Source organism: Vipera berus (genome assembly GCF_964194415.1).
Source record: "Vipera berus genome assembly, chromosome: 4".
NCBI lineage: Eukaryota > Metazoa > Chordata > Lepidosauria > Squamata > Viperidae > Vipera > Vipera berus.
In genome coordinates, this window is record NC_138206.1 from 59661437 (window position 1) to 59687091 (window position 25655).

General features: G+C 37.8%; 1 protein-coding gene across 5 annotated transcripts in view; it reads right to left on the reverse strand.

Annotated features, from left to right (window-relative positions):
- The window catches only part of KDM6A (lysine demethylase 6A), a 180673-nt gene that overhangs the window by 118976 nt on the left and 36042 nt on the right, over positions 1 to 25655 (reverse strand). For 4 of the 5 annotated variants that reach the window (XM_081327939.1, XM_081327936.1, XM_081327937.1 and 1 more), the window contains exons 3-4: positions 11065 to 11173; positions 6390 to 6439 (exon numbers count right to left, since the gene is read on the reverse strand). The exons of the other annotated variant lie outside the window; for it this stretch is intronic. In XM_081327939.1, coding sequence (XP_081184065.1) covers positions 6390 to 6439; positions 11065 to 11173 — 159 coding nt within the window. The remainder of the gene's footprint in view (positions 1 to 6389; positions 6440 to 11064; positions 11174 to 25655) is intronic. 5 annotated transcript variants of the gene reach the window in all.

A 25655-nucleotide genomic window follows, 5' to 3' on the forward strand; every position in this document is an offset into this window, starting at 1 on the left:
GTAATCTGGCCACACGGCAAAGAAAAACTGGATGACTTCCTCATACACCTCAATAGCCTACACCCTAAAATACAATTCACCATGGAAACAGAAGCTAACAATCAACTTCCCTTCCTTGATGTCTTACTCTACAAGAAATCCAACGGCTCCCTAGGACACACTATCTACCACAAAAAACACACACAAACCGCTATCTGAACGCACTCTCACACCACCACCCAGCACAGATCAACTCCGTAGCCAAGACACTCATCTCCAGAACAAAACACCTAGCTGACGAACAACACCTAAAAACCGAACTACACACTCTCACTAATGTACTAACAGCCAATGGATTCCAAAGAAACACGATTACCAACTTAATCCGAAGAGAGACACCCACAAAAACCCAAGACAGAGAACAAGAAAATGGCAAAGCCTTAAAATCGGTTCTAATATCACTGTTTTACTAACCTGACAGCTTATTATTCTAAATAGGAAACCTTCATTTTGTTTGCAAATAATAATATTAAAGATTGTAACTACCAGCAAGAATGAGTCCTTACATTTAAAGAGCACCTGTCATTTCCGATCCATCTTGGCAGTGCCTGTTAGCGCGCATCCACTCACCTACTGCCCACCACGTCCCTCACTTTGTTGTGTTACTGCCGCATCACCAGCTGTCCCATTAAGGTGAATGGGACTGTTGGTGAGTCAACATTGGGTCAGAGGAGGAGCCGCTGTGGGACAGAGATGACAGTTGCTCTTTAAAAATTATGATTTAAATCGAGTTGATTTAAATCAAGCCCTTTTACTAGTGCACAGGTCTGCAACCTGCGGCTCCGGAGCCGCATGCGGCTCTTTCAGCCGTCTCCTGTGGCTCCCACTCCTCTGCCATGTGCAGTCCAAAAAAAAAAGTGGGACTAAAAAAGTTCAACCAATCAATTCAAATATGCAGGGTAGGTGCATATCTCGCCTTGGCTCCACTCTTCAGTCAAACCCTGTTCTGCGCATGCGCGCATGTATGCGCATGTGCACACATTTTTTGCGGCTCCCAGTTTTTCCTTTTGTGAGGGAACTGGTTCCGAGTGGCTCTTTCACTGTTTCAGGTTGCTGACCCCTGTACTAGTGATTTAAATTGTGATTTAAATCGACTTGATTTAAATCAAATCCACCCTGTATTTTGCCCAGTGCAAGTTTCTGCTTTCTGGATTTCACTAAATCCAGGCTATTAATTTTTTCTACGTTTAATTAATTACCTACTAAGAATGTAGAGCAACTTTGCTGCTAAATTCCCAAAGGATTTTAGGACACTATTTTTTAGTATCCTGTTTGCAATAATCTATGTTAATAAAGTAGAGCCTAAGTTTACACACATGCACAGACACATGCATACATACGTACATATAGCCTTGGTGGAGCAGTGGGCTAATGCCTCCTTAAGTAACACCAGCTGCCTGCAATTAGTGCAGGTTCGCATCCCACCAGGCTCAAGGTTGACTCAGCCTTCCATCCTTCCGAGGTAGGTAAAATGAGGACCCAGATTGTTGGGGGCAATAAGCTGACTTTGTAATAATGCCGCTTGGGGGTGTGTGTGAAAGCCCTAACAAGCAGGCATATACACAGAATGAAGGCTACTGCTAAGCTTGTAAGCCGCCCTGAGTCTTTGGAGAAGGGCGGGATATAAATGGAATTAAAATAAATAAAATAAATAAATATAAATTCACATACATGGCCTGTTACCTTAGGCTGCCTATATAACTAATGGTTATAACCCTCATCAACTGATTTCTCATTATATCAGGAACAATTAGGATTGCATATATACTTATTCATTGCTCTTCACCATTCTAAAATTAATTTCACCATTCTAATGCAATCACCTGAACATTCAAGGTATTATAATGTACTGAATGGAGAGTTTTAACTACACCAAAACCAGAAATACAATCATCTTCAGATTTCTTCTGATAGTTAAAAAAACATTTTAAACAAATGATTAGACCTGATTCCTACTCACATTCCTATATTATTAATAAATTAAACAGTTGAAATAACATGCTTAAAATGGAGAATTTCTTTTACACTATGTCTCATTTCAACTATCATGAATGCCTACATATGCCAGCTTCATATTCATCATATCATATGTTGAAACATCTGGTTAATTGTGCAATGACCCATAATAAAGTTGAAGAAAGTGGTTAATTCTGGCTGCACAACATCAAGCCTTAACAACAAATGCATACAAAGCCAGAATTGAGAAGCAACAGAAAACAAGGGCCACCTCTGCAAAGAAGTTGAAGAAACGGTGGTTCACCAGGTTAGCTGCTGCAAGCAAGGCTGCACAGACTGAATACAAATGACGGCATGACACAAAGTAGCAACAACAGCGCATTGGAAGATCTGCAAAATATACTATTTGCCTTCAATCAAGAACTGGTGGAACCATAAAAAACAGAGAATAGAAAATGAAGAAACTGAAGTGCTCTGGGACTTTAGAATTCAAACAGACAGGCCCTGCCACATAATACCCCAGACTTAACCATTGTCAATAAGACAAAAAAAAATCTGGATAGTGAACGTGGCCGTAGGTGGAGACAGCAGAAGAAAAGAGAAAGAACTGGAGAAGATAACAAAATACAAAGACCTGCAATCAGAAATAGAACGACTATGACAAAAGGTAGTACCAATAGTAATAAGCAACTTGAGTGCAATCCTAAAAACAGCTGAAACACCATTTAAACATCAGCATTGACAAAATCACCATCAGTCAATTGCCAAAGGCAGCTTTGCTCAGAATAGCTTTACATCCTGCAATGATACATTTTAAACCATCAAACATCCTCATCTGCCTATCCTAGGTCCTTGGAAAGGACTCTATAGGTGGACAAAAATGCCAAACCCAGTCTGAACATCTGGCTTATGGAGCAACAAGCCATAGTAATAATAACAACTTTTAAGCTGAATTGTACTACAAAACCTGAAAGATTAGCATAACAGTTGGTGTAATAGTATTCCCCTTATAATAACTCCAAAGTGTAGAATTTGCTTTTAAAAAAGCAGATATACTCTGAGATGACATTTTCAACAAATTGCCCTGTGATTCAAAAACTTTTTCCTGAACAATTACCTAAGCAACACCTAATGCCAATCTTTTATGTACAAGTTTAAAAAAAAACAGTGGTCCCAACACAATCTCTTTGCACATTTGCTTTCTTATTCCTACTCTTGTTTCTTGCTATTCTGATCAGTTGCAAGTCTATAAAATTACCTGTCCTCTTATAACAATGCAGATGAGTTAGGTCAGATATTTTTTTTTTGGTGAGAGATTTTGTCAAAGGCTTTTTGAAAGTCCATTTAAACATCATCTATCAGGACAGCTTTTTATTCATGCTTGCTGAAATCCTCTAAAAGCTTATTCTATGTACGGTATTTGCTTCTTTTTTCTTTAATAATTCTTGCAACTACTTTAGTATCTACAATATATACGGAACTTAATTAATCTATGGCTTCCTTTATCATCCCTCAATCCCTTTTTAAAAACTGGGGTAACACTGACTAGTTTCTTAGTCTTTGGTTAACAACATCTAGCCTATACGTATTATATTTACTTTGCCAATTTTTCTAATGTTGTCATCTTTCATTACCTCCACCTGTTTCTACCTGTGCAATTTTTCTTCTGAAAAAGCCAATTCAGGCTTGGATATTTCTCTTATGTCCCATTAGTAAAGATAAATGCAAGAATTGTAGACTTCAATATTGGCTTCCCTGTCATTCCAAAGAACTGGACTACATACATAGTTACAATAAGAAAAGTGATGAGGGATGTGGCTCACTCCAGTTCAATTAGCTTGTTAAGCACAGTAACAATCTAGGCCAGCGGCCCCCAACCTTTTGCAGCTTGATGGCCCGGCATTGGGGGGGGGGGGAACTGAGCCATATGAGTGGTGGGCTGGTGCGTGTGTGTGCGGCTCAACTTGCACAAGTGGCGGGCAAGTGCACATGCACATGAGTAGCCACTGACCTGCCGCTCATGCAAGTTGAGCTGCATGCATACATGCACTCCGACCAGCCACTTTGCATGGCCCAATTCAGAATAGGCACGGCCTGGTAGAGGCCGTGGGCCGTCGGTTGGGGACCCCTGATCTAGGCAGCTTCATGAGCTACTAGTTACTGGATGGTATAAAACAGTATCTGATAGAGAAATGAGCTGAATTTAGGGAAGGGAGGTTAATGCTCAATTAGTGTGCTGTCCTATGTCATTTATTATAGAAAAGTACATCAAGTACTCCCTTTATGTTGCTTTTATTAGCAATGACAGTATCAAATGGTGTTAAAAATTTGTTGATTTTTATTTATAAAAGCAATGCTAATTTAGTATAAATAATCCATAAGAATGCAAAAGCAGAATCAGAACATGATGGAGGAAAGTTGTATTGTCTGTTAAACATTTTAGAACTGAAAGCAAAAAGAGCAAACACAATGAACAACAGAATACAAATATAATATGTAGAAAGAACAGAACAAGCAATGGGAGATAAGTTGACGTGTGTGAGGGAACTTGTTAGATGGTAATATTGGAGCCTATTGGAAAAGAGAATTAGTATGATGCATTTCTCTCTGGATATCAATAATAGAGAATGGAAGATAATGGATACTGGAAGTGGTGTCACTCTCCATGTCAAGAGTCTACAGAACTAAATCAAGGAAACAAGTGTAAATGTTCATATAATAGCAAAAAAAACCAACACCCCAAATTCTTAATATCATAAATACATTTATCTGCAAAAGTGAATCATATGGTTATCCTATGGATATCTAGGGATCTGCAGTGGGTCATTACTTATTAACTTGTTCATAAAGTATCTAAATTTCAGTCACCAGAGAAAAGGCAAATTTTCAGATAAAAAGAAAAGCAGTTTACAAATAGTTCATAAACAACCCCCAAATAACAAAAATAGATCTTAAAATAGCAAAGAGCTAGGAAATAGGAGAGAGGGTATGACAGCCGAGTAACATATATAGAAAATATCTATACATCCACACACCCTGGACATAAACTGTTTCACAATTTCTCCCCTTGGGATGCTGCTATAGGGCATTGCATGCCAAAACAACTAGATACAGGGAAAGTTTTTTTCCTTCATGCTATCACTCTGCTGAACACCTAATACTCACAGTACTGTCATGTCTACGTATATTTACCCACGTTGTATGGCTGTAGTATTATTATCTTTCCCATATTCTTTACTACTCCCTCTTATTGGTATCATTATTATGATTATTATTACTGCTTTACATGTACACTGAGAACTTTTGCACCAGAGACAAATTCTGTGTGTATCGAATAACACTTGGTTAATAAAGTATTTTAGGAATTCTAATCTTGTCCTGATTAATCTGAAAATAATCTTGGAGGTTTTGATAAGTTACCTTTATGAACATAATCTGTTATTATGTAACAGTTGTTGCTGAATTCTGCATTAGTGATCAATAAAAAACTTGTCCTACAGTAATACAACTTTTCTAAATTCTGATTGCTACACAATAGAATTAAGCGTTCCTAATCTTTTGTAATTCTGAAACCCAAGGTTTTCCAATAAAATTGAATTGATGAACACTATCAATATCGTACCTAGCTAAACTAAGACATTCATCTCCACAATTTGATAATATTGATGACTTAGAAGACTTAGACAAATTCATGGAAAAGTAAACCAGCAATGAACATGTTAACTGCTTTTGGGTTCAAATACACCATCATAATTGGTAATTACTAAAGAACACTGCAGGAAAAGACTAATACAGGTAGTCCTCAACTTATGCCACAACTGAGCCCAAAATTTATGTTGCTAAGTGAGAAATTTATTGTGAGTTTTGACCCATTTTATGACCCTTCTTGCCATATTTGTTAAGTGAATCATTGTAGTTATCAAATTAGTAACATGGCTGTAAAGTGAATCTGGTTTCCCCATTGACTTTGCTTGTCAGAAGGTTGCAAAAGAGGATCACATGACTCCAGGAACTGCAACCGTCATAAATGAGTCAGTTGTCAAGCATCCAGATGTAAATCATGTGACCATGGGGATGCTGCAATGGTCATAAGAGTGAAAAATGGTCATAAGTCATATATTTTCAGTGTCGTTTTAACTTCGAACAGTCACTAAGCGAACTGTTGTTAAGTCAAGGACTCCTGTATGCTCAAGTGTCTGATTGAGAACCAGGATGCTGAACTAAACTGGAATCTAGTAGTGATGTTGCAATCTTCTTAATATGGAAATTTTAGCTATGATAAATATCAGTGTAAACAATAATTAAAAATAATCACTGTGGAAGTAATAGATTAAATATTCCTCTATAAAATAAAAAAAACATACTAATTGCTGACAATGAACATCTATACAGACCTTCCAGTAGTCAGATTGTAAACTGTAGTACCTCTGGTATGCAGATAATGCTGAAATAGAAAAAAAATTATTTATAAGAAAACAATACAAACTATAGGAAGTATAGCATCATGTTTCATCTTAAAAGGTGAATATATTTAATAAAAATATTCTGGCTGTATAAAGTTACTGCATGGGAGAAACAGAAATAAAATCATATAATACCCATTTATACAGAATTTCAGCAAAATTGTTATGGATGTAATTTATGTGCACTTATGTTTACATTCATTTTCACATGCATTCAGAGATTTTAGTTAAATAAAATGTGCGTCCTGGTGAAAATACACTGTGCCTAATAATCAAAAGTCTCATAGGTTCATGGAAATTATGAAATCCACAATTCATACACTAAAGAAATCATGTGAGAACATTTTTTTGTGATTTAAAAAAAGCCACATCAAATAGGCAATACTGGAGACCGATATGTATTTATTTACTTTAAAATGCTATTATATATTTTAATAATATAACAATTTAAAAATTGCAGCACTTTTTTTTTTTAAAAAAAGCTTGAATTGGACACAGACAGAAGTAGCAGAGAAATATAGTCGTCTTGCAGCAAGCAAATTTAATAAATAAAATAAATAAAGAGCAGGAAAGACAGGCTGGGAAGGGGCAGGATGTTGCAGAAATTAGTACCTGGGAACCAGGGAGAAGAAAGAGAGAATCTGAAAGAAAAGATAAAGAATTGGAGGAAAAGGAAGTGGGGATGGTAGAGTGGGAAATTTCAGGCTTTAACAGTGAGGGAACATAGCCCAGGAAAAGTAAAAAGTGAAAATCAGAAGCAGAGGAAATGCTGTGAAACAGCCCCAAAAGTAAAGACGACTTAGGACTGAGGGGTTTTTAAAAAGTTGAGGGGAAACAAGGGAACAAGAACAGCTGATACCAATCCTTTTGTATGATCTTTTTATTTTTCTGCAATAGATGTTTAAAAAAGATTGAGGAGGAAAAGTAAAGGACAACAGGGTAATTACAAAGGGTAACAGCCCCATATTATTTTTTAAAAAACGACTCTAAACAAGTGAACGCTCAGCTTCAAATACACAAAATAGGATAGGTAAGGTACCAATGAAGAAACTACTGCTCTCCAGATTGCTACCCATCTCAAATTTGCTAAAGACTACTTTGATGATTCAGCAGACTTCTGGAACAAAATTCTGTGGACAGATTGGTTGAAAAAAATATCTTTCTGCCACTGATGAGAAACAGTACCTTTATAGAGAATGAAATGATGCATTTCAACAAAAGAAACATTACAATCACGAAGTGTGGTGATGGGTGTATCATGGTTTGGGGCTGCTCTTCAGCCTCAGGAGATACGGCTTGCAATTGTTACAAGGAGAACTGAATTTAATTCTATTAACAACTGGACTGAATTAAGCTGAAACTTAAATGAATCTGGATGATGCAGCATAAAACCATTTATGTAATATTAAAATAAAATGACTAAAACAAAAGAATTGTGCATTTTAGAACAACTGAGTTAAAGTTCTAGCCTTACCCAAAGTGAAATGTTACAATGTGAAGTGCGGGGTTCGTGAAAAAAAGTTCAAAAGAGTCAATGAATTTAAGCCAATATCTCCAAGCTAATGTGCAGGATTGATCAAAAGGTTCAGGAAACATTTGTTTTCTTACAGTTAAAAGAGGTGTCACCAGTTGCTAAATCTAAAGCTTCACACGCTAGTTGGCTTCACATATTCAGTACAAACACGACAAAATATCTATTCTGTGATTTTGTATGTGTAAAAGTACATATGCTTTTGTACATTTATATTTAATACATTTTCACGCAGCTACTATTTACAATTTTAAAAGGATATATTGTTTCTGATCTAACATTTTATCAACCTAAGTTTCATTAGGTAAAATTAAACATACTGTCTATTACATCAGGGCTTTTCAACTTTTTCAGCCACTGTACCACTTTTTAGATATGGCAACATCCGAGTACCACCAGTCGCCTAGCAAGGTGTCAAAAACTTGATGACCCAAAAAAAAAAGGAAAAAATGACGAAGTACAGGTAATCTTCGACTTACAATAGTTCGCTTAGTTCACTACAGTTGCCAAGCATCTGAATGTAAATCACAAGACCCTGGAGATGCTGCAACATTGCAGCTGATTGGCGCACATGTATTTACAGAGGGGAGAACATTTTTTAATTGGTTTCTTTTTTTTCTTACTATATTTTAATTTTTTAAAAAACTTTATTTTTCTTAGATGATCATTTTATTAAGTTTGGACATTTATTTTTTCTTTCCTTATTGTTTGCAATATGGAACTTCATAATTTAGCCTCTCTTGGTTCTGAAACTAATATAAACCCACTATCCTGTGCCAGCAATTACAAATGCAGTAAGTCAAACTTAGATCAGAATTCGGTAAATCTCACCAAAGTGTGGAAATGTGAGAGCCCAGAAAAAACAAACAAGTTTATTGCAGAAGCTGAGGCCAGCAAACGCATGGGGGCTGACGGTGTCCGTCAGCAGCCACAGCCTGCCAGCCCCTCAACCGGCACACTCTGGGGCTCCGCAGCCCACTGCCAATACTGGGCCAGCCCTCCAGCAGCAGGTAGAGTGGGGGAGGGGGAAGACACGTGATGCAGACCGCCGGATGCACCTCCTCCATCCCATCTGTTTTTGCTTGCGGCTGTAAAGCAGGTCACTGCTGGTCATCTCCTTGGCCTCCTGCAGATCTTGCCCTTGGCCCGTGCGTGGAGCCTGTTCCCCTTGCGCACCCGACAAATCTTGGCCCCGCCTCAGGCTGCCACCAGCAACTTGCACAGGTCCATTAGGCCACTGCCACCGCCCAGAGCAACAGCCCCACCCAGCACAAAGGAAGCGAAGCGGCTGGCCAGCAAGCTCGCGTAGAGATGGCAGAGCATGCCCAGGGCAAGCAGGCAAAAGGCCACCCTGAGTGGGGAGAGCTGGATCCCCATCAACGCCATGGACCCCCAGTCCCTGCTAGGATTGTGTGCCTTCCCCCCATCTCTTTTGGCCCTGGGCAGCCATGATGCCGATGGTGATCCGACTTTCCCCACTCAGGGTGGACGGTATAGAAATCAAATTATTAAATTAAATTATTTTGCCTGGTGTCCCTGGGCGTGCTCTACCACCTCTACGCAGGGCTTCCTAGCCGACTGCTTTGCCTCCTTCATGCTGGGCAAACCTGCAGCTCTGGGCGCTGGCCTAATGGACCTGCATAAGCAGCTGGCAGCCATAGTAACGAGTTGCGTGAGAGGAATGCGCTCCACCTGTGGGCCAAGGGCAAGACATTCAAGAGGGCTGAGGAGATGGGACGGAGTAGGTGTGTCCGGTGGTCCACATCACGTGCTCCCCTGACTCCATGTGCTGCTGGTGCCGCTGCAACGCTGCTGCTGGAGGGCCAAGCCCAGTATTCACAATGGGCTAGGCAGCCCCTGCTGCTGTATGCTGTCAGCCCCCATGCGCTCACGCTGCCATAGATTCACCACCACTGGTCTATGGCAAGGAATGAATGTTGAAACAAACAAAAATGGATTATGTTCCTGCCCACTTCATAGACAGTGACTTAAAGGTATAGGTTCCCCCGCACATGCGTGCTAGTCGTTTCCAACTCTAGGGGCCGGTGCTCATCTCCATTTCAAAGCCGAAGAGCCAGCGCTTGTCCGAGGACATCTCCGTGGTCATGTGGCCGGCATGACTAGACACCAAAGGCGCACGGAACGCTGTTACCTTCCCACCGTAGTGGTCCCTATTTTTCTACTTCCATTTTTACGTGCTTTCGAACTGCTAGGTTGGCAGAAGCTGGGACGAGTAACAGGCGCTCACTCTGTTACGCGGCACTCAGGATTCGACCCGCCAAACTGCTGACCATCTGATCGACAAGCTCAGCGTCCTAACCCACTGAGCCACCGCGTCCCTTAAACAGGAACTTAGGTATGTCAAAAGAAATACAAAAGGGAACAGACTAATTCAGAAGAGATAAGATCGAGAATATCAATGGCTGGGTATGAACAAATGGAGAAAACAACAATGTGACCGGTACAAAAGAAATAAGATTATTTGACCATACAGATATAAGGAATAACTAATCACTAAAAATAAATGAAGAAAGAGGAAATGAGTTTGGAGGAAATGAAACACTGAGAAAGTTGCAGTTAGAAGAAATTGAGGAGATCATCAGAAAAGTTTGAAGATCAAAAGTTATTATGTAAATGGACATGATGGAAGCAAAAATGATTTGCATGGATAGAAAGATGTAGAGAAGAACAATGAATGGTATTGATTTAAAATGAATGTGGTTGGGTTTTATTTTATCTCCTTCTCTTAATTTCTTTTCCTTGTTATTGCTTTTTTTTAAAAATCCCATTTATATCCCGCCCTTCTCCGAAGACTCAGGGTGGCTTACAATCTAAGAAGCACAAATCAATGTGCTTAGCAATAGCCTTCATTCTATGTATATGCCTGCTTATTAGGGCTTTCGCCCCCCCCCAAGCGGCATTTTTACAAAGTCAGCTTAATTGCCCCCAACAATCTGGGTCCTCATTTTACCTACCTCGGAAGGATGGTAAAAATGTAAGTACTGTACTATATATGTAGTACTGATCTAGGATTCTGAGGGGGAAAAATACTAAAATAAATTATAATAGACTTACCTTTTGGATAATCCTCCAATAAAAGGTTGAAGTGGCCTAACTGGCAAAAGAAATCTGATTCAACTTTTCCTTCTGCTTTTAATATTAACGATTCATAGCAGCCAACAGCCTGGAAAAAAAAGGATACTTTATAAATATACTCTATTGATAACATATACTTTAAAATTGACTTTTGTTGCAAAGCTAAGAAGCAATCCCATATTTTGTCATCTTACATAATATTAGTTTTTCTTCTAGGGAAATATATATGTCCTAATTTTACTGCTATGATGATGATACAATTATATTTAAGTTTCATTTTAAAATTAAATATTATTTTGCTGTTACATGCATCATTTTCCATTTTGTTAATAAAATAACCTAATCATATCATATATTTCAATAATTATTAAATATTAAGATGATTGTTTAGTTTAATACAATACAAGGTTTTAGTATTAGTCACTTGTCTACAAGAACAATTCTGCTGTAGCAGAAATTATAAATGAAACAGTAAATGTTATTTTAGCATTAAATACCACACAGTTCTGGCATAACGTATTTCATGAAACTAGAAAAGTTAAATTTTAAATATACTAGCTTCAGATTCATGTACATGAGAAGTATCTTTTTATAAGCCATATCTAAAACTGTAAGAGAAACAGCTCTGTGAAATATCGTAGGTTCATTTGCCACTCAAATTTGTAAAAACTTAGATGAGAATGAAGAACAGAGGAGTAAGAAAAAAAATCCTTCGATATTTCTGTGTAGTAGCATGCCTATGCTTGCATTCTGAAAATTTCTAACTCCTTTTGCTAATTAATAGAATGTGTTACATTGTATGTACTATATTAATTAGGAAACATTTTTGATTGAAAGAAAAAAGTGATTTAATTATATGAACATAGAGGATTGAACAAAATTTACAATGGCATTCACTTATTTTTGTCTCTTTCTTTCCCCAAATTGGTTAGAATGCACTTTTAGTCTTTATCCTACATTCTCAGCACTCAACAGCATTAACTAATAATAATAATACTCGGAGTATCTTCCTCTTGCACGGATCTAATATTTGATTAAAAGCATAAAGTTGCTTTTTCCATAAGCATATGAAAATAGGGGGGAAATGCTGTAGATAACAGTCCTTTGTATTAAAAAATGGGACCTAAGCTTGATGGATATGTTGGCAATATCAGCAGTTACATGAGAAAACAAAGAAGCAAATGACAGAAGAAACATACTGCACAGATTAAAATACTCGTATGTAAAACTACTTGCACTGCTCTATCGTGTTTGTTTTATGAATACTAAACTGAATACTGTCTGCCTTATGACAAAATTTTCAATGTGAAAAATAAGCTGCCTATCTTGAAAGTGAAATCAAATATCATTTAACAAAAATACTTCAATGCTGAAAAAAGTATTTGTAATACAATCATCAGATTGAAGATAAAAAAAATCACCACTCTATATCTGTAATTACACTAAACTAGTCAATCCTATGTCTTAGTTTTTTGAATATTTCATCATAGCTGAAGGTTAGCAGTTTAAATGTCCAGATTTAATTTTAATAATTACCAATTACTTCCTCCTTGAAAATAAACTGTCAAAGTGTATTGGTTTGGTAAGAACAGACATGTCAAACACAAGGCCCGGGGGCCGGATCTGGCCCGTGAAGTGGTTTCATGTGGCCCGCGAAGCCACCCTGGAAACAGTGGGGGAACGGCCCCCACTGCTTTGGCCCTGGCCCAGAGACCCTCCTTCTGCCAGAGACCCTCAGATCTGTCCCACTCCTGCCCAGGCCCCCATAGGCACACTTGATGCCAATGATGTAGAGCTGGCCATGCCCACCCAGTAGGCCACACGCACTCTAGCCACGCCCATCCAGTAGGCCATGCCCACCCTGGCCATACCCACCCGGCCCCCTGAGGGCAACCACAATGCTGATGCGGCCCTCAATGAAATTGAGTTTGACACCCCTGGGTAAGAAGAAGCAGAGATGTAACTGTCTGATTTTTACATTGAGTGTTAATAAGGGAGGAATTCTTCCTTCTAAGACAGGGGTCCTCAACCTGTGGCCCGCGGCCCACTACCGGGTCATGGCACCCCCACTTGCGGCAGCCTGGCAAAAATGGGGCACTGTGCAACCTAAACGGGATGCCGCAAGGTAAAAATGGGGTGGCACTAGCGCCCATGCGGCGAAAATAGGGCAGGGCTAGCGAGTGTCACATGGGCACTCGCAGTTGTCTAACTGCTTCTACAAATTTTGACCAGAAAAAAGAACTCAAATATAAGTCTTTGCCATCTCTTTCTTAAATAACGTTAAGTAGGAAAAAATCATACAATGAACACTGAAACAAGTGTTCAATTAATGTTGAAACAAGTTCAATGAAAAGCCGAATGCTAGTAGACATATTAGGGCAAACCTACTGGGCAAACTGTATCAGTTAATTTTCATCATACGCAAATCAACATTACATTTGATAAGTTTGGTATATGAATATTATAGTACATAGAAAACCTCTAGATAATAAAAGACACTGATTATTTTTAAAAATTAATTTTGTTAATATATATATATATACGGTATGTGTTATTTATTATCAACCTGGTTATTATGTAATAAAAAAATTAAAATTTGACTTTAAAATAATTTTAACAACTAATTCATGTTAGTGGCCAAAATATGTCATCTTAAAAGCAACTTGGAGTGTTTCTAGAAGGAAGAGATTTAAGGCCCCTTGGTTAATACAGCAAATCTCTTCTGACTAATTAAAACAAACCAAAAGCAACAAAGAGCAGTTTTATAAGTGTCTCACCAAAAAATTTCAGCTATCAAATTTCTTTAACTTAAAACTGGATTCAATTATCATTTGATCAATAAGATACAAATTATAAGAAATCCAGGGAACATTTGGAGCAATACACGGTGCTCCAAATTTATAAGTGAATGAAATTTTTCATTCTTTGCTATTAAGTAAGAAAAAAAGAGCTATAGCCTTATTTATTCAGGAAGAAAGCTCCCATCAATGTCATTTGCTTTTTAATGTCATAATTACACATTTGCAAATTATGAATTGGAACAAATGCACATTACAATTAGATGAATAGGAATTTGAAGGGTGGAAAATGTAATGAACAATATCATAAAAACTATCAGGATCAAAAGGCTAGGACATAGGTTTGGTTCCAATTAAACTAACTTATTATTATTGATGCCTATGCACAGGAATCTACTCAATGGATTAACATTATTTTGACACTAGATAAGGTAAATGGAATTCAAGAGGGGGTTGGACTTAATCCATTTGTGGCTATGGAGAAACTCTTAGGCTGATTAATCTTTTGACTCCATCCCCAGGTTCTGCCACTCCTTCTCCTGCAAAAACCTCCTGAAGGTATGCCTAAATTATTGTCATTGTTTGCCTCATTTTAATTTTATTCTGTGACTCACTCAGAGCTCTGCTAAAAAGTACAAATCAAAAGACCTCAACTGTAAATAAATTATGGTATTGGAAAAAGTACATTTAAAGAACAATCAACAGGAACATGCGATCTCACGTGCATTCTTCTTAGCTCTCCTACTTTCATGGTTCCCAAATTTGTACATCATGACAAATTATAGTTAATATAAAGATAAATATATTATAAAAAACAATTTCAATTCATGCCCTCTTATTATTTGTCATTTCATAACTATAATTGATCTTTCTAATAACGATGTGGATAATGTCTGAAGTGATGATATATTTTACTCAGTGCTATTACACTATTATAGATAAATGGACCTTACTGTGTACAAAGAGAACACACGGGAATCGTGTCACAATAACTTATCTGTTTTGTTTCCATTCTTCTTTATCTTTTAACCAAGCAGCTTTAAATTAGGCATGGAAACACAGGAACGGAAAAGAGGACTTTTCAGAGAGAATGATGTACAGTAACTAAATATTCTCCTTCACAGGCAATTTTACTGTACATCCTAACGTCTGAATTGTTCTCACAGTTTAGATCTTCAAAGTAAACTTCAGCCATTAATGCCAGAAAAGTACATTTATACAAAATATATTCTTGAATACAACTGAGTCATCTCCATAACTTCAACTTGTTAATAGCTAAAATACTAAATACTACTATATGTAATAATTCTAATTGTTACAATTTGTAATAATTGCTAAATGAGAACCATAAATTGATGGTACATTATGTACAGTTGCAAGGATCCAACGGAGGTTACAGCAAGCTCAAGGAGGGTACAAGAGAGGCAACTGGGGAAGATGCACAAGGGTGGTGCCATGAGAGTCAGGGAGGCATGGTAAGAATTTTCAATTAGAAAATCCCAATTTAAAGTTCAGAAACTTTCTCATTCAACACAGAGTATTTCATATTCAAGATTGTGTCTTTCATTCATTTGGGAAACAAATAATTTTGAATATGTACTCCTAAAATGATTGGGAAGAACAAATGCAAAAATTCTTGAATCAAAGGAGTTTTAAAAACAAAACAGGTAAACCGGAATGAATTCAAAAACACTTGGGGCATTCCTACTACTCACAATGATGAAGTACTTCACATTACTCATTATGTGACTATTTGTAAGGAGACATGGGGTTGTCCTACATAACAGTTGTTTCAGAATGTTCTGGAAAGATAAATGGAGTAGTCACAAACCCCATAATTGTCATGCACAAGAAACATAAAATTAATTGCAAAGTTAGTACTTGTTTTTAATATTGTGTAAAAAGCTTTAGATAAATTATTAAATATCTCAAGAAAAAGTTGGGTACCTTCTTTTAATGCTTCCAGGCACTACAGTCAGGAAGCATATACAAGTTACTGAGATAAGGTGCACACTTTGATGATCAGCTTAATACAGCTTACCTAAAAGAAACTTCAATAGTCAAGCAAGAAGCTAGGAATAGACAACAAGGTCAACTATTATGAATAAATATGGCAATCTTCCACAGAATTCTGCACAAAACAGTACAGAGGTCACTGAGGAAAAGACGATCAGAGTGTTTCCTACTTTTGTGTTGAGCAGTTCAAAATTCTACACAAAATTGCACTTTTAATATGTAATTTTAACATGACACAAAATGCAGTAGAGGTAGTCCTCGACTTACAATCATTCAAAGTTACAATGGCATTGAGAAAAGTGATAAATGATCGTTTTTCACACTTATGACCATTGTAGCATCCCCACTGTCACATGAACAGAATTCAAGCACTTGGCATGTGTCATGTATTTGTGACAGTTGCACTGTCCTGGGGTCACGTGATCACCATTTGTACCCTTCCTGGGTGGTTTCCAATAAGCAAAGTCAATGAGGGAATCCAGATTTGCTTAACAATTGCATGATTCATTTAATAACTACAGTGATTTGCTTAACAACCGGGGCAAAAAAAGTCATAGTATGGGGCATAACTCATATAACTGTCTTGCTTAGCAGTGGACATTTTGGGCTAAATTGTGGTCATAAATCAAGGACTACCTATATTGCAACAACCATTTCCTGTTGAGGAGGAGGAAGGGGGAGATTAAAAAGATTTTGATACATGTAAATGTTCTAATGGGAAAGAGAAAACAGTGGATTCATGAAAATGTATATGCCTCAAATCACAATGAGCCTTGTGATCAGACCACTATTTGATGCCATTCAAGTGTCTTTTGAATGGTTGGCAAATCATGGAGAAAGGGATGACTGGAGAAATAGAAGTGCAATACTTTATATCATTATTATCCATGCTTTCATCTTGAGTTACTGTATATACATATAGTCCTTCACTTATAACCATAACAGAGCCTACCCATTACAATTGCAAGTGATCATGACTGTTAAATGAGATGGTCTTGCTTAACATGCTTAACACTGACAGTTAGAACAATTAATCAGTGGAACAACCTGCCTCCAGAAGCGGTGAATGCTCCAACACTGGAAGTTTTTAAGAAAAGACTGGACAGCCATTTGTCTGAAATGGTATAGGCCACGGGTTGGCAACCCGCGGCTCTGGAGCCACATGCGGCTCTTTCAGCCTTCTGCGGCTCCCATTTGCAGAGAGACAGAGACAGAGAGGCAGTTGCGCTTCCCTTCTCTCTGTGTGTGTGTCCATGTGTATAAAAAAGAGAGTGGCCTCACAAGCTCTGAGAAGCTGACAAGCTTATTGGATGGACCTCCTGCTTTTGCTGCATCTCCAAAGGAAGCAGGAAGCAGCAGAAAGCAGGGCAGAAGAGCCAGCCCAACAAGAACGTATGTCAGCTTGTCTGAGAACAGCGTGAAGCCAGCTTGCCAGGTAAGCAGATGATCAGGGAGAGAGAGGGAGGGAGGGAGAGAGAGAGAGAACTCATGCACAGCAGCCTCTATTTCTTTTTAATTAAACTCTTCCATCAAGCTCCCCCCCACGCATGCACATGCACATTTTGCAGCTCCCAGTGTTTTTTCCCCCCTCTGGGAAACAGGTCCAAGTGGCTCTTGGAGTGTTTAAGGTTGCCGACCCCTGGTATAGGCTCCTGCCTGAGCAAGGGGTTGGACTAGAAGGCCTCCAAGGTCATTTCCAACATCATCATCATCACCATCATCATAATTAATCCCTGCTCTCCCTAATGCAATCGTTAAAACGGAACCGGATGCCTCAGGGGTGGGGGAAGAGTCCTGGGAGGCCTAGCAGAAGTCCCTGGGCTCCCAAAGCTTCCTGTATTCTGAGACACCTCATGCTCTGCTTCCAGCTGCTTGGGGTCCCCACAGTCCTTGGGCCTGCTTCTCCCCCCATTTCCTGTAGGCCTTCCCCACCACCACCACCAGGGCCCTACAGGGACTAAGCTTCCTCCCCGCCCCCCATCAACCACTGCACATTTACCCTTTGAAGATCTCTGGAGCGCAGAATAGGGAAGGAGGACAGGCCACTCTGTTACTGAGCTATATGGAGTAATCACAGAAGTGGCCACCATTTTTTGAGCTGCCAAATTGAATTGTGGCCATTAGGAAAATGGCGGCCACTGCCAAGGATGTGCTATGTGGCCTAGCAATGGAGCACCTTGCTTTGCTACTTCAAGCTCTATAGCATTCCACAGCATTCTAGCGCTGCAGAATGCTGCAGAGCTCATGTTAGCAAAGCAAAGCAGGCTTTGCTGCAACTGCGGACGGGGCAGGATATAGTTAGGGGGCACTGCGGCATCCCTGCAGTTGGTTTTAAGGATGAATGCCCACAGGGGGTGCTGCAGCAACCCTAACTACAAGACTGGACCATAAGTAGCTTTTGGAGGGAGTGAGAAGGAACTCCCTTGCAAATAATAGTTATTTTTATTTTCATTTCAATAGAAAGTCATTTCCTCATTGATTTTTTAAAATGTTTTATACTGCTTCCATTTCACAATATATAAATACACAGACACAATTTGCGTGCAGAGTTTTTAATATATTCATTGATTTATTTAATTCCCTAAATGATTAAATAGCTTCTTTACTTTGCCAAAATACCTACACGCTATACATAATCACAGAAAAAAGCAATGTGATCTGACCTTCTTTAGGTCTTACAAGTTATTATCATACCAAACATAGAGGCAGAAAAGAAAGAGAAATCATACCTAGAAAGTAGAATTATTGTTATAATTTTGTACTTTCTCTTTCTAGATCAGGGGTGTCAAAGTGTCAGCCCGTGGAGGCCGCACCCACCCCAGCTCCGGCAATGCAAAAAAAAAGTCACGATACATCGCAACACGTCACATGTCACGGCGAGTTTGACACCCATGTTCTAGATCAACAATAATTACTAACACTACTGTTTTAGTGTTAGCAATGTTAGAACAGACCACCTTTCAGAGGTGATATTAAGATGAATGAGGCTGAATATATATATATATATTGATATAATATCAATATATATATTGATTTCACTAAAGATAATGTATTCAAGTAAATGCTACTATTAAGTGAAATGAAACTGTCAAATGAAAATTGGACAGAATTAATCTCAGTACAGAGATGCCAGAGAGGGGGGGAAAACACTTTATATTTAAATCAGCACTTCTTTAACTGCATGTACTATGTCTACTTTTTTATTTATTTTTATTTTATTCAGATAGTTAAGGTAAAATACAAACTCCAAAAAAATACAAAAACAAAACAAAGATATACAAAATATTAAAAACAAAAGACAAAATGTGCATTACAAGGAAAAAGAAACATATATACATATATTATCCCCCTTAGTTGAATACTAATAAATATATTGCAAAAATATTAGTTTCCCCTCTTTATAAAGCAGGCCCAAATTTTATAAAATTGTACATCTATTTGCAACCAATTTGACCTGTTATTAATCTAAAATTAATAAAGGCAAAGCAGTTAAAGGTGAACTAACAGCAAAGTTAAACTTCAATGTCCTTTAATAATTTACTATACTTAACTCTATGGAAGTTTACAACTGGCTTCTTATCTACCATAAATCACCACATCATTATCTCTGATCTGTCCAGGATCAAATATTCTTGCTTAATTCTTAATATTAAAACTTTTCCTTAAGATTTCAATTGAGAACTTTCTCAACAATTGTATCTTATTCCCTGGAATCATAAACCTCTATGATGAATCCATCTTCCCCCCAAAATCCAGTCCTAACTGTTTTTCAGTTAGATATAGTATGTCTATTCCCCAATCACCATCAATCTTCTTAAGAAAGTCCAGTTCATCCCTCATTGATTCTACTGACTCTAAATCTATAGAATCCATACCCCTTTCAGCCTTCTCCAACAAACTTGAAGTTTCCAAACCAGGTTCCTTCTCCTTTAAGTCTCCCAAGCAAAAGTTTAGATTCCAATTTGTCAGAGCATGCACAGTCTTATTGCACTAACCCAGGAGTAAATACAGTAAACGGTGGTCTATATTAAATGGAGGTTTATTTTACACTATCTACGATATTGTACACGAGGAACAATATACATACACGTGTTAATACAGCAGTCTCCAACACACAGCAGTTACAGCAGGAAACAGAAGAGAGAGCACACATCTGCAGAGCCTTCCCTTTTATACAAAGCTCTTAAAGGGACACAGACCCTGCTGAGTCATTCCCATCATTACATCATACATTACATCAGCTGGTTAGCTTCTAAATCATTACCTTGACACAATCCTTCCAACTACAAGTCCGCTTTGAGTACAGTTGCTTGTGTCTGAATATCCTCTTTAGGTTGATTTAAAGCCACTGTTATCAAACTTTTTACCAAAGTTTACCAAGGTTTTACTGTAGGAATGGCTTAAATGGGCCTTTCCAAACTATGATATCCTTTGTAATGTTATATATAATAAAATTCTTAAGTCATTATTATAATCTGCTGGTGAATATGCTGCATTTTAAATGAATTTTACATTGAAATTTTAAAAACATTTAGTTGCTTAATTATAAGTAAGCAAGCAAGAATAACTGAATTCTATTTCTTCCTACTATAAACAAATACAGGAATTGTCAAAGATTAGTGAATTGACTGGTGCAATATATAAATCCTGTTAATGATAAAGAAATAAATGTGACTCCTACAAAGACAGGTCAGTTCTCCCAAGTTCACTCTGAATTAATTCAGAATTAAATACCTCAAAGGAAATAATAATTTTCTGAGTGAAAGTAAAGAGTTTGGAAAAAATGCCTCAATCACCAATTACTGTCACCATTTTGATAAACCTTTAAGCATTTTTTTCTTCGCTTACAGAGTTGATTAAAAAAAATAAGGATTTACAAGTTTACTTTCTTGCTGCTTCTGTATATTTTTTTTAAAAAAACAATATATAATATTGTAATTTCACTTCCATCTACAGAGAATCCAGAACTGAATGGTATGACTGTCTCTGAAATTGACAGTGGCCAATCAATGAGTTCTTTCCTAAGTTTTTCATGAAAGCTCTTTTGAAACATATGGCTAATCTTGTTTTGAATTTCATTTATTTTATCAGATATTAACTTACCTAATATAGTCAGCTACAAGACTTTTGTTGTCATTTAACTCAGTGGAATATTATGCTTCTATATTGCTCCAGCCAACTCAACTGAAAATTCATCTGAGCTCTTGATATTCTGATTATGGGCTCAAAGCTGACCTGTCTGTTATACATTATTGCATCAAAATATAATTCAAAATTCTACATTATGAGGTAGGCATAGGTCTCAAGCGTATGTCTGATAGGTTAACACAACTGCTACAGTTGCAAGAAAAAGTATGTGAACCCTTTGGGATTACGTGGAGTTTTGCATGAATTGGCCATAAAATGCGCTCTAAACGTCATGCAAGTCACAACAATAGAAAAACACAGTCTGCTGAAAATAATACTACACAAACATTAGCTGTTGTCATGTGTTAATTGAACATAACATGTAAACATTCACAGTGCAGGGTGGAAAAAGTATGTGAACCCCTAGCCTAATGACTTCTCCAAGAGCTAAGTGGAGCCAGGAGTGAGCCAACCTTGACTCCAATCAGTGTGATGATATTGGATGTGTTGCTCACAGCTGTCCTGCCCTTTAAAAACACACACCTTTTTTGTGTTTACTGGTCTTAAGAAGCACTGTCTGATGTGAACCATGCCTCACAGAAAAGAGCTCTCAGAAGACCTATGATCAAGAATTGTTGATTTGCATGAAGCTGGAAAGGGTTACAAAAGTATCTCCAAAAGCCTTGATGTTCATGTGTCCACCGTAAGACAGACTGTCTACAAATGGAGAAAGTTTAGCACTGTTGCTACTCTCCCTAGGCATAGTCATCCTGTAAAATTGACTGCAAAAGCACAGCGCATAATGCTTAATGAGGTAAAGAAGAATCCTAGAGTGTCAGCTAAAGACCTACAGAAATCTCTGGCACATGCTAACATTTTTGTTGACACATCTACAATAAGGAAAACATTAAACAAGAATGGAGTACATGGGAGGACACCACGGAGGAAGCCATTGCTGTCCAAAAAAAACATTGCAGCACGTTTGAAGTTTGCAAAAGAGCACCTGGATGTTCCACAGCACTACTGGCAAAATATACTGTGGACAGATGAAACCAAAATTGAGTTGTTTGGGAAAAACACACAACACTATGTGTGGAGAAAAAATGGCACAGCACACCAACATCAAAACCTCATCCCCACTGTAAAACATGGCGGAGGGAGCATCATGGTTTGGGGCTGCTTTGCTGCCTCAGGGCCTGGACGGATTGTTGTCATTGATGGGAAAATGAATTCCAGAGTTTATCAGGACATTTTGCAGGAAAACGTACGACCATCTGTCCGCCAACTGAAGCTCCGCAGAGGATGGGTGATGCAACAGGACAATGACCCAAAGCATACAAGTAATTCAACAAAACAATGGCTTCAACAGAACAGAATACGCCTTCTGGAGTGGCCCAGTCAGAATCCTGACCTCAACCCGATTGAAATGCTGTGGCATGACCTTAAGAGAGTGATTCACACCAGACATCCCAAGAATATTGCTACACTGAAACAGTTTTGTGCAGAGGAGTGGTCCAAAATTACTCCAGATCATTGTGCAGGTCTGATCTGCAACTACAGGAAACGTTTGGTTGAGGTTATTGCTGCCAAAGGAGGGTCAACCAGTTATTAAGTCCAAAGGTTCACATACTTTTTCCACCCTGCACTGTGAATGTTTCCATCTTATGTTCAATTAAAACATGACAACAGCTAATATTTGTGTAGTATTATTTTAAGCAGACTGTGTTTTTCTATTGTTGTGACTTACATGACGTTTAGAGCGCATTTTCTGGCCAATTCATGCAAAACTCCACGTAATCCCAAAGGGTTCACATACTTTTTCTTGCAACTGTAAGTTAAACTTTTTTTCCTTTTTTTAAATATGAGGGACTGATAAGGTAATGATTGCTCTCTCTGGGGAGATCTGGGATCTGTACTTAATCTTAACCAAAAGTCTGAGAAGACTTTTTAAAGATTTTTTTTTATTTTTAGTTTTTTATATATAGTTTTTTATTCTGATGTATTTTTATACTTTTTTGTTCTTTGTACTCCACCTTCCTTATGCTGATCATAATAAAGGTCTAATTGATACCTTTCTGTGTTTGCCACTTTCTCTGTGGCACTGGATTGCACTTTTCCAGTCAATTCTTTCTACCTTTGACAGAATATTGATAGGAAGCCATAGATCTTGCTCTATCATATCAGAACATCATTCCAGCGATAAAGAGATTCTTCCTATGAGAGGCCAACTACATATGCCAACTGTTCTGGACCCTGACAAAACTCAATGATCAGACACAGCTTCACCATCTCTCAGTAAGATTCTTTAGTACATTCCTTAGTCGCTTGAAATATCAATTTTGAACATCCTTTTAAAACAAATTGATTTTGTATTTTTTTTAATATAGGGTACTTTCTGCATTATTTAACACAATTTCTTCATAGGCAATTTGTTAGACATTGTGAAGGTAGCTTTGCTATTCTCTTCTTCTTCCAACCTGTACCTTAAAATAAGTTGTAGCAGAAATTGTTCATTGAAACTGTTAATAATATCCAGGTGAAATCTGGCAAGTTTAATAACCTTAAAATTCACTATCATTTCTATATCACTTATTATCCCACCTTGCCAAAAAAATGGTTAATTAATTAACCATTAATTAATTAATGCAGGTATATTGATTCTTCCCTAATGTAGCTCATGGAGCTTTTTTTAAAAGCAAAATGTGATACAGTTCAAATTAAATGAGTTCGTCTTTAAATCTCAAATCTCCAACTTAACAAATCAAATCCTCCTTGAAACCTAAATCTCCACCATAAATTAAATCTAACTCATACATATCTAGTAAATCTATCTAGAAAAGAAAATTCAATGTACCAAAAAGTAGAGAGCTTTCATCAAGAACAGGACTGTAAGACAGTACTAGAATTCAACTGAAGACAAGCTTGCACAAGTGGCCATCAAGTGCAGCATATACCAAAGTGATGCACTGTCCCCACTACTTTTCTACATAAGCCTATACCCCTCAGACAGATAATCACAAGGTCCTCTTTGACATGGATAAAATCAAGCTTTATGCTAAGAGTGAACGAGATATCGGCTTGTTGATCCACCTGACACAGATCTACAGTAAATAAATTGGGATGTTATTCGGACTCGAGAAATTGGCCAGATGGTATTAAGAAAAGGAAACGTAGACAAAATTGATGGGGCGGAAATAACAGTGGGTCACATAGCAGTCATACAGTACTTTGGTATCCCAGTCACATGGGAATCATAATGAGGAGGGAATGAAAACAGCAACATCAAGTATCACCAAAGGAGAAGACAGATCCTGAAGAGGTGAGGGTCTAATGCAGGGGTGTCAAACTCGCAACATCACGTATTGTGACTTTTTTTCCATTGCTGGCAATGGGGTGGGCATGGTTTCACCATGATTCATCCAGCAGTTTGACACCCCTGTCTAATGTAATAATAATAGATAATAGATAATAGATAATAGATAATAGATAATAATAATCGACAGGTTGTACCTGACAAGAAAAATAGGGCGCAGAGGGCTATTGCAAATCCACCAAACTGTAGAAGAAAAACGAAGTTTGAATGACTATGTGAATCAAAGTACAGAAAAATTGCTACAGGTTGTGAAAACAGAGCGCATTATAAAAATAACAGAAACAAAGGCAGAATATAAGGAAAAACAGCTGGATGACAGATTAAATAGATGGAAAACCAAAGCTTTGCATGGACAGCATTTGAAAAACATTGAAGGAAAATGTGATAACAACTTGACATGGGCATGGCTTAAGATGGGAATCATCAAGAAAGAAAAGGAAGGCTTAATACTGGCTGCTCAAGAACAAGCACTACCAATTAATGCCATGAAATCGAAGATACAAAAATCCACTGACAATCCAAATTGCCAAATTTGCAATGACAAAGTTGAAACTGTTTCACATCTAATATGTGAGTGCAGCAAAATCGCGCAAACTGATTACAAAGCTAGACATGACCGAGTTGCTAAATTAATCCACTGGGCATTTTGTAAAAAATACGACTTGCCTGTGTCCAAAAAATCATGGGAATGTAAGGTGAAAAAAGTTGTTGAAAATGAGAGGGTGAAGATCTTGTGGGACTTTCGAATACAGACAGATCGCCATTTCGAACACAACACGCCAGATATTGCAGTTGTAGAGAACCGAAGCGTATATCTGATTGATATCGCTGTACCAGGAGATGCCAGAGTCGAAGAAAAAGAACTGGAAAAAATATGAAATATCTCAATCTGGCCATCGAAACTGTGTGATTATGGATGAAACGTGTAATAGTGATACCCACTGTCATCGGGGCACTGGGAACTATGTCCAAAAACTTTGCAAAATACATCAAGAAACTGCAGCTTCCTGCAATAACTCCAACAATGCTACAAAAAACTGTGCTACTCAGAACATCTTACATTTTAAGAAGGTACCTGGTTGATACCTAAGATGCTGCAAGCAACCCATGTCAACCATCAGCACCAGTCAATTTGAATGTTTAGTTGACTGCAAAAGGCGGCCTTACTAGGAACTGCTTCCATCCTGCGACGATATCTGTAATACCATGAAACATCCACATCTGCCTATCTCAGGTTCTTGATAAGGACTCAATAG